Source organism: Crocodylus siamensis, chromosome 7 (genome assembly GCF_052110815.1).
Source record: "Crocodylus siamensis isolate JL-2025a chromosome 7, ASM5211081v1, whole genome shotgun sequence".
NCBI classification, from domain to species: domain Eukaryota; kingdom Metazoa; phylum Chordata; order Crocodylia; family Crocodylidae; genus Crocodylus; species Crocodylus siamensis.
The window spans coordinates 22,242,276-22,259,811 of NC_143401.1; the positions used below are offsets into that span (position 1 = coordinate 22,242,276).

General features: G+C 41.0%; 1 protein-coding gene across 1 annotated transcript in view; it reads right to left on the reverse strand.

The window, feature by feature from the left end:
* The window catches only part of ERCC6 (ERCC excision repair 6, chromatin remodeling factor), a 78,465-nt gene that overhangs the window by 55,358 nt on the left and 5,571 nt on the right, over positions 1 to 17,536 (reverse strand). The window contains exons 4-6 of the mRNA XM_090056533.1: positions 15,533 to 15,641; positions 11,733 to 12,468; positions 1,354 to 1,482 (exon numbers count right to left, since the gene is read on the reverse strand). Of these exons, the coding sequence (XP_089912659.1) occupies positions 1,354 to 1,482; positions 11,733 to 12,468; positions 15,533 to 15,641 (974 nt within the window). The remainder of the gene's footprint in view (positions 1 to 1,353; positions 1,483 to 11,732; positions 12,469 to 15,532; positions 15,642 to 17,536) is intronic.

The window sequence follows — 17,536 nt, forward strand, 5'->3', positions numbered from 1 at the left end:
TTAACTTACAAGTCAAACAAATCATTCAACTCCACTGATGTTTTTAACCACTTAGAAGTTCTGCCAACTGACTCATACTTACAAGGATAGCCTTCATTAATGAGGCTTACATCTCTAAGATTACTTTTTAGTTGCCTGCCTCTGTTCAGTTCCCTTTGGATTGCTCAGACCATACATACGTTATGATGATTATTTCTACAGTACGTCTGCATAAACAATTGGAGACTATGTATTGGGTCACTGAGGTCCTCTCAATCAAGTCATTATTCAAGTACTCTTCATAGCTAGTGCTTTAGTTCTGAATAACGATGGGACAAAACCAGTAGTTTCTTATCTGCAGAGCTAATTAGAAAGATCTAGTGTTAATCTTTCAGGAAGGGAGATGGTTTTCCTGTTGAATGATCTGAAGAGATCCTTCAATATTAATACCACTATAACACAGAAATGAAAGACAGACATGCCCTGCTTAGTTTTTTAACGTCAGACAGGACAAAATGCTTATGTATGAAAAGGCTGTAATTGTACCCTGGCAGAAGTGGAGAACTGCTACAGAAGACTGTATACTCTTGTATAGCACATTTAGACCTGATAAAATGCTCAAATAAGGCTTAAATACAACTAACGTGTTTCTCAAGATGGACTTGTCCATATCCTTTAGCAAAGGAGAGTCTGACTCATACCTTTCCCACCACACAAATATCTATTTTCCTTATTTTATATTCAACTGAGACAGCTGCATCTGGAGAATATTCCTCATTAATTAAAATAGTTTTGCCTTTCACTTCAAATCCTAATTAAATTAGTAGTTGAATGAGAAAGAGCCCCACCCCAAATGCACCCCCCCCCACTAGGAAGAGCCCAGTGCCACCCCCTGCCTCAGCCCACAGCAGCAGCCCACCATCACCCCGCGCACAGATCCAGGGGGGCACATGCCCCCCATGCCTCCCCTGGGGGTGCACACGGCAGTGGAAGCTGCCCCCCTGCACTCCCCAGACAAGTGTGCCTCCATCCTGCACCCTGCCCCAGCCCCATTCCTCCCACTTCAGGGGGCCTCAATCTGCAGCCCCCCAATGCCCCTTCCTATCCTACCAAGCCCCCCGCCCCCCCACCAGACTTACCAGCCAGATGCTGCTCTCCAAGCTGCCTGGCTGCATATTGGCAATTGGATTGGTATCGGCCAATATGGCTCGTTAATAATCAGCCATCGGTACTGGCCCAAAGAATCTTTATCGGGGCACTGCTACAGCCAACTATTATCTATTTGTGAACAACACCCAAGCTGTATAATAATATAACAACAACCAAAAAAAATTATACATATATATATATATATATATATATAAAAAGACATACTTAAAAAGCTTTTTAAAGAGGAATCCTGGTACTCTGAAACCCTCTTCAAATTCAGCATCACTTTCATCTGAATCTTCTTCTGCCATCCGACGTTCCTCTTTGTCCTTCAATTGCTGTTTATTCCACCTCCTACCACGACATTAAGAATCACAATGTAATCATTGTGGTTATAAGATATAAAATGAAAAACTAAATTGATCTATGCAGAAAGGAGAAACTTAGAATAAATTAGGAAAAAAAAGTGCTTGGAGTTCCCACTCCCAAAAATTATATAGTTTTTGCACACTACTTCGCACAAATTTATCCTAAAACACCTAACAAACTTAAAATGATCCATTAAGGGCACAACGTTATAGTTACTTAGTTGTGTTCTACAATTCAGAAATACAAAGGTTGGCATGCATACATCTTTAAATTGCTTCTGCATAAGCATTTCAAGTATTTAACTTCAGGAGCATGTTTAATAATGTTTTTCTACAAAATTAGATATACAAGTAGAATGGAGTCAAAAGGCAAAATTTTCAAAAGCAATTGTGCAGCATTAAATAAACAATTTAAGTTTTTAAAAGTCAACAGAACTTTGGCACTGACGTCTTTCTTGCAAAAATATTACCTCTGAAATATTCTTTATGTCTATTTCAGCTCACCAGAAAAATCTCATGACACCCAATAAATTTATACACAAGATCCACTTTGCTGACTAATGAAACACAGTTGTCTTTAGGGCTGCTTTAGTTGTTTAACAGCTACTGTTTAGGGGAGAAAGAGAACATCATAATGATTTCAGTGCGTTTCCAGGTAGGCAGTACTAAAGTTGAAATTCAGACACATCTAGGGGGTTATGACTTTCATGATTATGAAAAAGTGCCAAAGAATCTGAATTGTCCAAATGATTAAAAAAATAAATCTTATTCAAAATAAGGACCTCCAAAAGCAATATTCTGTCTCCCAGGGCACGTTTACATGTGCATTAAGGTATAACCTGTAATAACCGGTACTAAATATGCTGTAACTGGCACCACTGGGCAGTAGCACTGGCACACATCTTTTATGTGATGCTAATGTGCAGTAGAGTAATTCTAGTATTAGAATACTACAAAACTAATTCTAATAGAATTAATCTACTACACTTCTAGTGTCTCATGTAGACATGCCCCCATTCCTTGGAAGTCTCTCATACAAGTACTATAAGATCCAATCACATTAAACTCATGCACTCTGACAGAATTTCTACATAAGGTGATATAGCTATGGGACAGATGGAAAATGTGCCACCATGCTTCTGTTCTAGAGACACAGCATAAAAGAAGTCATCAATATTTAACTTAATGAAAGGTTGCCACATACTATAAGAAACAGAGGATGCAATAAGTTTTTTCTTATAGCTGTTTTTAAACTGCTTAGCCATAGTTTATACCTGCATAAATTCCACTTCCCACATGCATTTCCCTACCCCCGAAAAGACAAATATTCTGTTTCTCAACACTTAAGTGAGTATCACTACTTAATCCTTTGCAAAAGTTATCATAGGTTGGAAGGATAGAGTCAAATAAACACTATGATGCCTTATAAGAGGAGGTAGATGCAACAGGATTTGAGGGCTGTAGACAAACAAAGTGAAAAATGATGGCCTGTTTCAGATGGTTCAAGATGTTTTAAACAGTGGCAACGAATGAAAACAAGAAAGGGAAAATTTTGGCCAAGTACCAGAATAAAGTATATAACCATCCCTCACAGTAACAGCTATTAAGATGTGGAGCCATGTTCCAGGTGAAATGTTGAAAGCTTCATCTTAAATCATTTACACCAATATTGGAGAAACCACCGAAGAATACATCCTCTAGAACAGGGGTAGCCAAGTGCCACAGGCAGCCTGTATTTGTGGCACATGGCTGATCGGGAGGGGGCAGGCAATGCAGGAGTGGACAGGGCAGGAAGCAGAGCAAGAGATCAGGCAGGGAGCACATGGCAGGAAGCAGAGGACATAAGGCACTCAGCACAGGGCTGGGAGCAGAAAGCAGTGGTAGATTAGGCAAAGGAAGGGAATTGGAATGTCACTGGGGAAGAATATACAGTATGGCCAATTTGTGGCACACTTGCCAAAAAGACTGGCCCCCACTACTCTAGAACAACCTTGCAGTGGTTCACTGGGGGAGGGCTCAACAGGAATAAACAGTTTGTGACGGACCCCGTTACTACGAGACAAATATTACAGCTGAACAAGCAACATTTTCCCTTTGCTAAATTCTGAGCTCTTGAGGTTTACTATTGTGAAAAGTTACATAAATACATTTTAGTTAGCTTAGGCTCCCTCTGTTGGCTGGACAGTTGTAACACAGAAAAAAAAAGTTAATGCAAGACAATGCATTCATGTAGCTTCTGTTTTTTTGGCCTAATTGCTCCACATCAGCATGAAGGAATTAAAATGTCTTTAGGAGGTAAAGCACATTTACAGAGCTGTTGCAAAAAGTATTCTTTCTTGCTTCCTGTTCCATAACTTTTCATTTTTATTAAACATTTCAGTTGATATGGTAGATGGCATGTATTGGATTTCAAGAATCAGATTCCCAAACTTTGGAAGCCATTTTGGCAGTGAGGGGCTTTGTTCATACAAGGGCTGAGCAGTGGGGAGAAATGGCAGTGGCAGCACTGGGGGGAAGGATGGGAGAAACTTATGGCTTGGACCCATGCTACCCCATGTGCCCAGCCCCGTGTGCCCTCTAGTGAACGGGGCCACAATATCCAGCCCTTGAGACTCTCCATGCATTTGGACATATGGCAAAAAGGGAGTGGTAATTAATGCTGCCAAGTTTTCAGGCTGGTTGGGAGCTCTGTGGGTCTGATGACATGGCTCCGTGGGCTGGATCTGGCCCATGAGCTGGGTGCTGAACATCCCAACTTTAAAGAGAGGGAAGAACAGTTCATGCCACTTAATTCCAGAATAACATACGTCTGATAGAAAAATTCATTACTCTACAGGCAATGCCTCACAAGGATGACTAAGCAATAAAAGAAATACAGACATAATTCTATTATTACTATAGTATAGAATGCTATGGTGACCTTTTGGAGAAATCTTTGCTTTTAAGTTATCAAGGGTCACTGCCCCAGGCATGGCCTCAATCTGTAAGGGCAGCAGCAAAGTCATATCAAGCAGTTAAATCTTTCTTCATATGGACTAAATTCAGATATTAAGCTCATTTTCTACTTATTGCAATACCCAAGGAAGACATTCTGCAACTGAGGCACAGTAATAAGCACAATTTGATTTTTTAAACTATACTCAGGAACCAAGCTGAGTGTTTAATATAGTTTGCATTTGTGTAGCACAATATGTTTTCTATTTTAGACAGCTAAGAATCCCTTACAGATTACTCTAATTTGCTAAATTGAGACATTCAGTTTTACTTTTCCAATCTGACTTTTTATGGTCTACATGGGTGGATTTAATTGGCATGTCCTAGCAGATGAAATACATGCAGTTAGTAGCATAAGCCTTGGTTAGTAAATTAAGACCGATGCAGACAATTATGCACCTGTGCTTGGAATGAAAGGTGTACTCAGAGTGTGAACCAGAATACATCTTCATTTGTGTCTTAAGTTTCTCATTTTAAAGAGCAGTCAGGATGCTCTAAGAGAAAGTCTTCAAGGAAAGAGAATGTTTAATCCTTAGTTTATGTCTCTGAGATTATGAAGTATTTGAGTCACTGAATCTGGCAGAGGAAGAGAGGTGGAACATAAAAGTTGACAAGGCCAGAGAGGACAAAAATTAATTCCTCAAATGTCTCATATGTTTGGTTGAGTTCTTTGGACCCAAAAGTTCTGGATACCTCCGTGACTATAAAAGCCTACGCCTGACAGATAAAATGACTACTGCAACTTTGGGTCACTTTTGAAGGGAAACTTGGAAAATTAATTTCAAAAGTGTATGCCTGTTGATAGAAGAAAGATCTTTTCATTCGTTCTCTAAGACCTTTCATAGCATGAAAACAATGTTTTTTCAAAGTCCAAAGATGTCTACTTGATAAGAGACTGACAGATGCATTATGTTGGCATAGATATGCAAGTAACTTAACACTTGCTTGTACCTGTAGTATCTTTTGATCGTGGGTAAAGGAAAACAAAACGTGTTTTCCATTCACAAGCAACAAAATCTTCAAGTTCATCATTCTTGTCTTCACCCTACCGTTATAAAGGAAGGAAGGCAGCCATTTAGGACTAATGTTAGACATCTCTAACTTAAAAAAGCTGTAGCTAAAGTACGATGAACTAAAACTCAACGCACACAAACAAGGTTGTAAATGGGGGAAATTACACTTGAGAACTTCAGCAACAAAAGAGAGTCCTTTCTTCATATCAGGCCATAAATATCTCTTCTGCTGATAAAGGAGAGGATAACAAAAATGTATTTTTATTCATTCCACTTAACGTGTACCTAAGTCTACATTTTACCCCATTTAGAAACAGCCAGTTACATACATTTGCAGCCTCTGTTGCCCTCATCCTCTCTTCTACTGTTTACTACTCTTGCCTGTTATGCCCCATTTTAAATTAAATTTTTACCTTCTAGCTGGAATAATATTTCCCTAGGAGTCTGTAGAATAACAAGGCATCAAATCCTGACAGGGGTCTTTGGATACTACTCTAAACACATAAGGGCAGGACCTAACAAATTTGTAATTTTGCCAAATCCAGATAAGGCTTGTGAAATCTTCAGAAAAAACCGCACCAAAAATAAAACAGTGGCTCCCCAGAGGGAGCCAGCAGTTCTCAGCATACTGCAGCAGCCCAGCTGGGTGGAAAACTGAGCAAAGGGCCAGGGGAAGAGGGCTGCCCATTTCAAGGGCTGCCGGCACGATGGCTGCTACCCCCACTACCAGTTAGTGACAAGGGCTGCTTGTCATGTGACCCTTCCCTTCTCCACCAATTGGTAGCAAGGGGCAGGGTTGCATGAGCAACAGCCCTTGCAGCCAATCAGTGGAGAGGGGTGGGGCCAATAAGAGGCATGGGGGGAAGTTGCCATACTCCACCTGTGAAATGGCTGCCTGGGCCCATGTTTCGCTTGAGAAAGTCAGGGGGTCAGCCCTTGTGAATTAGGTAGGTCCCTACACAAGCCAATATGCCTCCAGATGGAGGTTGCAAGCTGTTCCAGTTTCCAGTGACAGCCACTAGAGGAAAATACAACCAGATCCAGTGTCTTTCTTACATGGTCTCTAGATCTAGACATTGGTTGATATTACCATAGTTTGCTAATCATCAGGCTTTAAAAACATTATACTAAATTACCCTTTATTTGGTGCTTAGCATAAAATTACCATTCAGCTGAAGGATCCTAAAGGTTTTTCCCCCCTCAACTCAAGAATAAAACTTACTGTTATCTCATCCAGTCACTTATACCAAAACTAAAAACTGACATGAAACAAGACATAAATATAAGCAAATGACAGCATTTATAAGGCAGTCTTAATACGTTTCTTAATTCACTGCTTTTTACTTTCTAGTCTAATTTCCATAATGAAGATTACCTGGGGGTGTCAGTAAAAACATCAATGTGGACAGCTGCAGTTTAACAACCACAATAACTGAAGCTATGAAATTTTTAAGAGATGTAGTGTTTTGGTAGCAATTACAGTTATTGATATTTCTAAAATTCATTTAGGCTTTTATTGTAACTTTAGCAACTGAAAGAAATGTAGTCTGTGATATGACTTTGCTAAGGATAAATTGTCACAATCTTAACATTATTAAAAAACCTGTTTGAATGAATTTAAACTGTGAATCATATTAAAACTTTCAATCAAAATAAATTACTCTTGATGAAAACACTGAATTAAAAATGATTTAATATTGGCTTAATTTAATGGGAAGAGCACAGCTTTATTCAATAAAATAGTAAATATTTTACAGATTAATACAATTATTAATTCTTCATTGCATCCAACAGAAAAGGCATCTCTCAGACCTTATGGGCATCACTCAGATTAATCCCTTGCTGAAATACCTATACAAGATAATTATGTAATTAATAGGTGGTTTTACTTTGAAAAATAACCAACCCATGATTCTACTGTTTCTTGTCTACTCCAGCAACCCAGATCTGAAGATAAAGCTAGGTTGATTTGTTCTGGTTGTCTTCTTTAGCTGAGGCCTCTACAGTTAGAATTTATTAAATCATTTGTCCCTGAGCCATCATCAGCAGACACCATTTTCCCTCAAGGCTTGGTTTTCCTCCCTTGGGAATGAGGGGAGAGAGAGGCTGTCATAGACAGTTAGTTGCACTTCTTAACCGCTGCTTGGTTTCTTTGACAGCATATTGCACTCAAAGCCCTAAATCAGGGGGTGGCAACACATGCCCTGTCAAGCCAATGCATCTGTCCAGCAGAGCCAGAGGACCTGGCCTTTGCCCAGGGCAGGGCAGGGCAGCAAGGACCCCCAGGTAAACCATGGGCAGGAAGGACCTCTGTTATAACTTGACAGTGAGCAACTATACCCACATTGTTGTAGCTTCTCCCTGCCACCCCCTTCCCCTTGCTGATGCACAGGTGCATCTTCCAGCAGGTGGAGAACAGAGCCAGGGCTGGGCAGCTTCCAGCTATGTATGCACTGCAGCAAGGAGGCTGGAAGAATCAAAGTTAGATCTTGACCTCAGTGAGGTCACAGGGAATCATTCTCCCCCCCACTGCTGACATACCACCACTCAGCCCCTACTTAAGTCTTTACTTCCTGGGGGCTATAACTCCACCTTTGTCAGCCCATCCCACATGAACAATCTGACACGCGTTTCCACCTCTCTCTCCAGAAGATCTTTAAGTGTTTAGTGATCTTTTCATTCCCAAGCCCAGCAGCACAAATCTTGCAACTTTGCTTACACCCAAGTGGCATATTCACAGTTTAATAGCTCAGAAATTGCTGCTTCATTATGACCTTAAACTGTTGTCTAAATGGAGACACTGTGCTTACTACTGGCTCCTCAACAAAAGCACTACTAAAATCAGTATAAGCATACAGTAGGCCAGTGAGGCAAACATTTTTGGCAGGTGTGCCACAAATTAAGCCCCATGCTCTCTGAGTGCCACTCTGATCCCCTTCCCCTGCCTAATTCACCATTCTGCTCCCTACTTCCTGCCCTGCACTCTGTATGATCTGCTTTTTTCTGCTCCTTGCTTTATGCTCCATGCCCTATTTTGCTGCTTTATTTTCTGTCTCCTGGCCTATCTGTGGCTGTGGTGCCTGTCCCTCTCTGTTATGCTGTGTGCCACATGTACCACGTATACCTCAGGGCAACTACCCCTGTAGCAAGCATTCTTTAACTTAATACAGCTGACCAGTAACCAAGTGCACAATGTTCATAAATTCCAACACCATGCCCTGCCCTGCCCCGCAGCATCTTTATTTAGGCTCTTTTAGCTGTACTCCCTTTGAGAAAGGGAACAACTCCAACTGGAACTGTAATACCAGAAGAAAATTAGTTTAACAGACTTCAAAATGCCTGATTTTTAATAAGTTATTCATGTACGCAGTTTGAAATAGCTATGTTATGCCAGAGTGTTAAAACGTTAGGTAAATTAATTTTAACCTCGAACTAATTAAACAATGTTAGTTGTACATACTCAGAAAATTCATTTGGCCCTCAAAGAGCAGCTGCTGCCATTTTGGGGAAGGGATTTTATTCTTATGTGATACATTGGTTAAATCCCTGCTTAATATGTAAAACTCAGTATTAACTATGGAATAGCAACCAGGATTTCTCTAATAGTTTTGTTGATGATACTGGGTGGGGGAAGGGGGCAGAATCCAGTCTTCTCTCCCACAGCTGTGTTGGTTGGACTGCCAAGGCTGTGAAAAAATATTTCGCACTATAGCAAGTAGATGTGATCTTGAATACCTAGGAGTAGATCATTTGAGCAAGATTATGCCATTTTAATACAGTGAAACCTGTTTAAAATGGAATTGTACCAGACTGGGAAAAAGTTCTAGTTTAGATTTTATCTTACAGGAGGGACAGAGGCATCTACTTCCCCAGCTCTCTGATAGCCCACCCAGCAAATGGTCACTGCCAATCAGCTGATTGGCAGGACAAGGTACAGGGTGGCTCTATACATAGGGACCACTGAGAACAGCCCTAACCCTTGTGGGGCAGAGGTCAGCAAGCAGAGCTGCTACCCATGCTGCAGACACCCTGGGGAACAGCAAAGGTAAAGGGTCAGCCTGTGCCCCCCAATCAGCTCCTGGTGCTGCTTGCTGAAACTCTCTCACCCTTCCTTCCCTACAAGTGGTCCCACAGACAAGGCAGCCTGCAAGTGCTGTTGCTCACCAATGGAGTGGCAATGGGGACAGGGCAATACCAATGAACACCCCAGAACTAGGCAGCAGCATCCCAGTCCCAGGCAGAACAGACATTGGGTGCTTTAAGAAGTATGCCAGCAGCCCTAGGACTGGGAAGCTACTATGCAGTCCTGGGGCTGCTGGCACACCCTTTAAAAGGCAGGGCATGCAAGCATCCCAGGTCTAGGAAGTTGCTCCCAGTTCCCTGCCTGCTTGCATGCCAGACACTTTAGAGGGTGAGCCAGCAGCTTCAGGACTTCATACTAGCTCTTGTTTCTGGATGTCTGACAAAGGTTTTTGCACACCCTCAGTCAGCATCTGTTGCCAATATAGCTGCCCTGTTCCCATTACCAGCCACTGCAGGTGGTAAGTAGGGGCAGCTCACAAATTGCCCCAGCCCCACTGCTACCAAGCAGTAGGGACAGAGTAGCACTGATGGGCAGGGGGACAAGGCAGCCTCTCCCTCCCAGGGCAGCTTGCAGGCTACCCTTTCCCCACTGCTTTAAAAATTGAGGCAGGACAGTACCAAGTGAACTAGGGCAGCTTGCAAGCTGCCTTGTTCCCACTCCTGCCAAGTGGCAAGAGAGAATGCAGCCTACTGGGTCCCTGCTGCCACCAGCTACCAACGGCGACAGAAAAGCACAGAGGAGAAGGAGCAGCTTGCTGCTGCCCCACCCTGGCTGCCACAAAGCTGTCTATGAGACTGTGACACCTGTCTGAGAGGAAACCTGTAAAAGCCAGAAACACGTCAAACTTCCCTTCCATTTCTACTTTAGACATCTTCTGTCCTATACAGACTAAATCAGTCACTCTCAACCAGGCTGCTCAGAGATCCTTTGAAGGATGCCAGGACATTTGAAGTGATAAGCAGAAAAATGCAGGATGATTCTTTACCTTTACTGCCCAGCCTCTTTGCAAGGAGTTAAGCACTGTAACATATAAATTATTTTTGAAATTGGCTGCCATTCAGTTCACAAAAGTAATGGAAGTGTGCCCCAAATCCAAAAAGTATGAAAAGTACTGGACAAAATATACATCATTTCCTATATGGCATACTAGGAACATGGAAGTTTTCTAGCTTGAGCAAGCGTTTGGCTTTTACAGGTTTCACTGTATACGAGCCCTCGTGACTACAGTAACTGCATCAGAAAATACAAAATCAGAATCTCTTTGGTCAGTAATAATACTGACCATATATTGGGAAGTATCTTGCACATATATTTAAACAGTACTAAGTAAAAGAGCACGTGTATTTGATGGAAGGAGTTTCTCCAGCTATCCTCATACACAAGAAATAAAAGGCTCCTTTTATTGGAAACCAGAGTTTCCCCAAGATGCAATTCTGTAAATTCCAAGTTGTGGCATAACCCAACAGGTGCTACAGGATCCCATAAGTGAAAATGTAGAGAGGTCACTCAAGGGAGAACAGAGGCTAATCTTTACTGAGCTAGTGCTAAGGCAAGCTTTGTTACAGACAATATTACCCTCTGTTATAAGGTGTGACTGCACATGCCAACAACTGATTTGACTGTGGAAAAAATAGTACAAAAATCATCATTCGTGTTATTTCTTTGTGGACAGTAAAATCAAGGGCTTAGAGCACAGGACTGGCAAATCAGTAGTACTGCCTTTTAACCATAACTCTATCTGTGACTGAGAAACAAAAATGTCAGGCAAGTCATGCTCTCTCTGCCCTTGCAGTTTCTCTCTACCTGTAAACTGGGAAGAAGGACACTTATTCATTTTTGTAAAAAATATGAAATCCTTTAAAACACAACAGAAGAGAACAAAATTCTCTAAGAGTACTGAGACATGTACTGTCTTATTTTGGATGATTTTTGAGCACATTCAGAATGCTGAAAACTAAACATGAAGTAACAGTTATTTATTTCACAAAACCAGGCTGCATAGTAGTAAGACATCCCTATTGGCTCAGTCTAGTTTTACAATCACCTCCCCCACAACTAAATTCTTAAAAAATTTATTTTGGGGATTTTGCCCTGTTTGTCTAATGTAACCCCATAAAAGTTAATAAAAAGCCTTCTTTGACTAACCTTAGCCTTTGTTTATAGCAATCTTCATCTCCATCATCTTTGCATCTTTTTATTCTGCATTTTCCTATTTTGTTCTCTTCTTCCTCTTCCTCTGAACTTGGGAAGAAATCTTCATCTTCAGCTTCTTCCTTTAGGTCTTTCTTTGAAGATTTTCTTTTTCCTAGCAAAGTCTTGAGTTCATAATCAGAATCATCATCAGCATGAGAAAGTGCCTCTTCCTCCTGCTCTTCCTCTTCAGGGTTGAAAAGCTCCTCATCTGGCACATAGTCTGAATTTTCACTATCATCCCCATCATGAACTCTCATCTTCCTCTTGGGCTCAAGAGGTCTCTTTTCCTTTGGGATTCCTGACTTAGAATGGATCTGAAGAGCATGGTTCTGAAGTTTCTTCAAACGCTTTTTCACACACTTGTCTGTTGTTGAGAGGGGTCTAGTTTTGCCATTTTTCCCCTTTAGGGTTAATGCGGGCACTGCACACTGAATGTTCTTAGACTGTGCTTTCTTCTTTGCTCTTTTCTGAAAAGACAGCCTCTTCCTTTCAGATGACAATTTAGCTTGATCTGCTAAGTACTTTTCAAAATCAGATGCTTCAGTTAGCATTAGCCTGCGTGGCTTCTTTTCTGGCTTTTGAGGGACTTTGGTCCCAAAAGGGGTCATGTGGCCAGTGCGAATAAGCTCCTCCCATTCTGTTTCCTGAGCTGGCATAAGCATACTGCCAAGGGATGATGGACCAGGCTCTGCAAAGAGAGTTGGAACTGTCACTTATCTCATCTGTAAACTCAGTAACATGCTCCAAGTAATTTAATGTGGGTCCAACAGATAACTAGGTTTGTTTCACCTTTAAATGCAGGTTTTGGAAAAAGGAAACAGAAGATCAAAATGGCGAGATACTCTGTAGTATGTACATAGCCATCTTTCCTCCCAAAGTGCTTTTTAAACTAGACTCATAGAGGAACTACTTCATCAACCATTGAAATGCAGTCATGTCTGGAGTAAAGGATGTCAACAGCAAGGAACATAAATTACGAAAATATCCACCCCTGCAGGCTCAATGCCCAAGTATGTTCTGTAAAAGTAATGGATTAACACAGTGGTCATGTATCAGTGGATCTCAATCCACTGGTAGATCTCAGAGCCTCTTGGAGTCAATCCTGAGGCCGGGGTGGGGGGCTGAGGTCTCCTGTGCATGCATGTGCATGCCCCAGCCCAGCAAGTCAGTCTGTGGGGGAGGGAAGGGCCAATGGCTAGATCGAGGCCCCCCGCAGTGAGGGACAATGCCATAGAGGCAGGAGCAGCGGTAAGTTGACTGGAGCCTCAGCCAGGTGGGGAGTGGTGACAGAACATGGTAGAACTTGGGTTTCTTTTAAATACCTAAGGTGATCTGCTACTTAAAAAGGTTGGAGACCACTGGATTAACAAAACCACCAATGTACCAATACCTTAACACACTTTCAGTTCATCAACCCTCAGCATATATAACATTGAAAATCTCACACAGCATTAACTTCAGTCATTTAACACTACAATTAAAAATGATTGGGATCCTTTCATCTGCCAGAGACAGTGGATGTTGCAGCCTATGACATAGATGGTTTGCAATGTTTCATGTGACTGAATAGTCCAGTCTGAGGTTTGCATGATCTAGAACAGTGGCTACAAGTGTATATGATTGGGTGGCTGCGAAACTGTTTACTTCCTATAGACTCTTGTTAGGGCAATATTACTGTTAAACTTGTAACTGGCCATTTTTGCTTCCCATTCAATAGAAAAGGGACACAATGGCAGTATCTCTACAATACAACTGTCCATATTCCAGCCTTCCCACTAGAAAGATAAAATTCATAACTCCAATCCTGTATGGTATACCTATCATCCAACATAGTACTTAAACATGCTTAAAAAATTAAATGCGAGTTTTCTTTTTGAATGCAGTGGGAAACTGAACTTAAAGTTAAACATGTGCTTAAGGGATTCCTGCTGGTAGTTGCAAAGTATAGAACTGAGTTTGTGCAGTCAGTGAAATATTTTATTTACAGCTTTAATATATTCCAACTTAGCTCATAAGAGAACAAATCAAATCAACTGTATTTACTTACCCTACTCAAGAGATGATACTAACACATGCATTAAATGATACTATTTAGTTTAATTAATGGTTCTTCCCCCTGAATCTGGTGATTACACTCACTTATTGACTAAATTTGATAAACCATAGCTTTCAGAAGTTAAAACACAGTTCAAAAGTTTTCAGCATGACCAAGCTGCATTACCTTGTATCAAAGGCCTGAGGGGTTCACTGCATTCATCAATGTAACAGCAGAGACCAGTGCCTGAGGTCCCTTCCAACCCTAATTTTCTATGATTCTATAAAAGCAGTAGTTCTTTGGAGTAAGAATGCCTTTTTTTTTTTTTTTTGCAAAAATCTTGTTGGTCTAATAAAACATCTCTACCATGAGTCCCAATTGCTGCTTCTTCTAGACTGATATGGCTACTACAATGTCGACACATGACACATGGAAGATCTCGAATTTTAGTCATTTTTTAAATGAAATCTTCATATTTCCCCAAGCAGGAAGCAATTGTGACCACCTGAAACCTGAGACACGGCTCCTGCCTTTGTTTCAAGGTAATCTGCATCATCACAGATCCTCACAGGAGGTGAAAGACTCCATACCAGCTATAAACTGACTGCCCAGAGGAGTTTTCCATCTATTGACTCCTCTGTGAAATCCCATGAAATATGAGCTTTCATTTCTACTCAGGAGAACTTTCACAATCTTTTCTCCAATGCCTGATGAAAGTTGTTTGTGCCTGAAAGCTTGCAATTATTTTTTTTTTTTTTGCCAAAATTTTGTTGGTTTATTAAAAGACGTCAGGACTTGCGTTAGAAATGATGTCTTTTAATAGACCAACAAGCTTCTGGCAAAAAAAATAAATAAATAATTGCAAGCTTTCAGGCACAAGTCCTGACTATTTTTATTGTTAAAATTGTTCAGTTTTTACTTCTATAAGCTACATATACCCAAAACATATCAGACTTGGAATCTGCTCCAATTCATGTCCCAAAACATTTTACTATGTTTCAGTTCGTTACACCTAGGATAACTCACTAACACAGTGGCGCTCGACATTTGAGACATGCAGGGCGGGTGGCAATCTGGCACAGAGCTCAACGGGGTATAACTGGACCTGTGGAGTCGATGATTAGTGATAAATAAGAGAACAGATACCAGTTTGAATCCAAGAGCCTAAGCTGAGTTTGTAGTGGGCAATAAGAAAAACCATGTGCTTGGTTAATTTGATTTAGGAAACACTGAGACAATGAATGTAGTATTCCATTAAGAGTTGTGTGCTATATTGTATAAGAACATCCAAAACAAATATTTTCCCCTTCTAACTAGCATTTCCTACCAAGATAGGAAAACCAATTTTGTGAGTACTGATTGATGACATTCAGCTTATAAAATGTAATTCAATCATGATGTTAGTCATCTTTATCAAATTAGCTGTGAAAAAATGTTAAGATTTCCAATTTATTAAGCCTGATACTTTAATGCACAGTTCTCCCTACTGAACTAAGCACAAATTTACTTCCATTCTTTAAAAATCCCCACATGAGTATTCTGTGATCTGCAATTCTGCAGGTGCAAAGAATTAAGCATTCCTAAATCACTCTTTGAAAACAAACGACTGAAATTTATTTACTCACATACAAAGATCTTGACAATTAGCTTCAAACAACAAAAGGAATTACACAGAGTCAAAAATGAGGAAGAGATATACCATAATGTTTTACCTCACCTTCATCATCCTCAAATTCAATATTGTTTGCTTCAATGAAACTCTCTCCTCCACCAAGAACTGCCTGGAGACGCTTCTGTTTTGCTTTGATTTTCTTTAGCTGTTGTTCCTTGAATGATAAGGGCATACAATATTTAAAAAAATAAGAAAAGCAAGTTTGCATATAAGTGAGAGACTTGAGTTACTCATAACATGATATGCCAGAACAGCATGAATAGCATTTCACCTCTGAAATATAAGTCCAAATTTTGATGTGTTCCCACATGAATACAAAATATGTAAAAGGATCAACACACAAACTGGTGGGTCCTTGTTCAGAAAACTTAGACAATTTGGCATGGTTTACCAAGAGTAAGTCTCAAAGTTTTAAAAGTGCATTCAATTATATGTAAGAACACACCATACTTGTGCAAAATACTAGTTAACTACACCCAAAGGAGAGTCGTTTTTTGGACAAAGTGCACATTGGGGTAATTACAAAAAGTTACCACACAACCACTTACCCATCCTTACTAACAAAATATCCATGTCACAAAACACTTATTATATGTTATCATTAAGACAGAGGTTTTCATGCATCTGTTTTTATCTTTCTACCTCAATATCAAGAGTCGGATTTTCAACTACTGTAGTTTTTTTAACTGCTGGAAAAAGGAAAGTAGTATTAAAAATATTGCTGTAATTCTCAATTTCAGTACAAATATAGTGAAGCATTGATTTATGGCAGGGGTGGGCAAAATATGGCCCACAGGCCAGATCCGGCCCTCCAAATGATTCCATCAAGCCTGTGGCACAGTCTGATCTCCTCCCTCTACCATGCAGATCCAGTGGGGGCTGAGGCATGTAGTGGAGTGTGCGCATGCAGGACCACAGAGGGAGTCAGTCCCTAAACCACCCTCCTGTCCCTCTGCCGTGGCTCCTGCTGTAGGCACTCCTCCACACCAAGCTCCAGGCACCTTCCCCTCCCGCCATGAGTTTGCACATGATGGCAGTGGAGAGGGAATGTGTGAACACAGCTGTAGAGGTCAGTAGGGGTCAAAAGCTTACAAGAGTAAGACTATTTGGGTTATTATGCAATCTCCTCTAAATACAATACGCAAAAAAAGGAAACCAAAACAAACAAACCAGGAAAAAATTATTTCTTGAAATACTGTAAAATTTTAATTTTAAACATTTGATTTTTTAGTGTATTGCTGTTTATCTACAGTCTGTTAAAATGATATCTTTTGAAAGATTTTGTGTGTACAGGCCTCAACTTGATTCGTTTGGTGCTATTCTCTGGGACATCCAACACCCCTGAAATCCCCACCAACTGATAGAGGGAGATGAGGCAGGTTATCAGAGGGGTCATAACCTCCCAATACATAAGTCATGCCTGTGTGTTGTGGCCTATGGGGCAGAACTTCTGGGACCCCAGGGGCAGGTCATACACCATGAGGGTGGGCCCTCTGGATGGGCAGTGTTTCCCAGTCAGGGGGTGGACCTTCTGATGCCAGGGACCAATAGGAGCAGGAGAATCTGTGACCAACATGGTGGCTAACATGGCAGTGACGGGGACAGGGTCTGATGTCAAGTGGGCAGGCCTTATGTCATAGGCCACACGACAGGGTGGGACTTCCAGTTCCAACACTGCAACCCCCCCCAACTCCCAAAAGGAATACTTCTGGGGCAAGGGAAGAAACTTCTGGTGGCAGAGGTCTGAGGTTAGGGGTGGGACTTCTAGTCCAAAGATGGCTAGGGGCAGAGTATTTGTCAAGGGATGGAGCTAAGTTTGACAGAAGTTGTACCCTTGCTGCCCTTGACAGCTCAACAAAACTTGTCAAGTGGCCCTCCAGCTGAAATAGCTGCCCACCTCTGATTTAGGGTCTAAACCTGATTCAAAGCCCCTTAAAGTCCTGCATTCAAATCCCAATGGACTTCAACATTTCTGGATGTCTTTACAACTTTTGGCAGAAAAAAAACAAACTACTGAAAAGGTAAAGGAGCATAAAATGTAGACTCTGA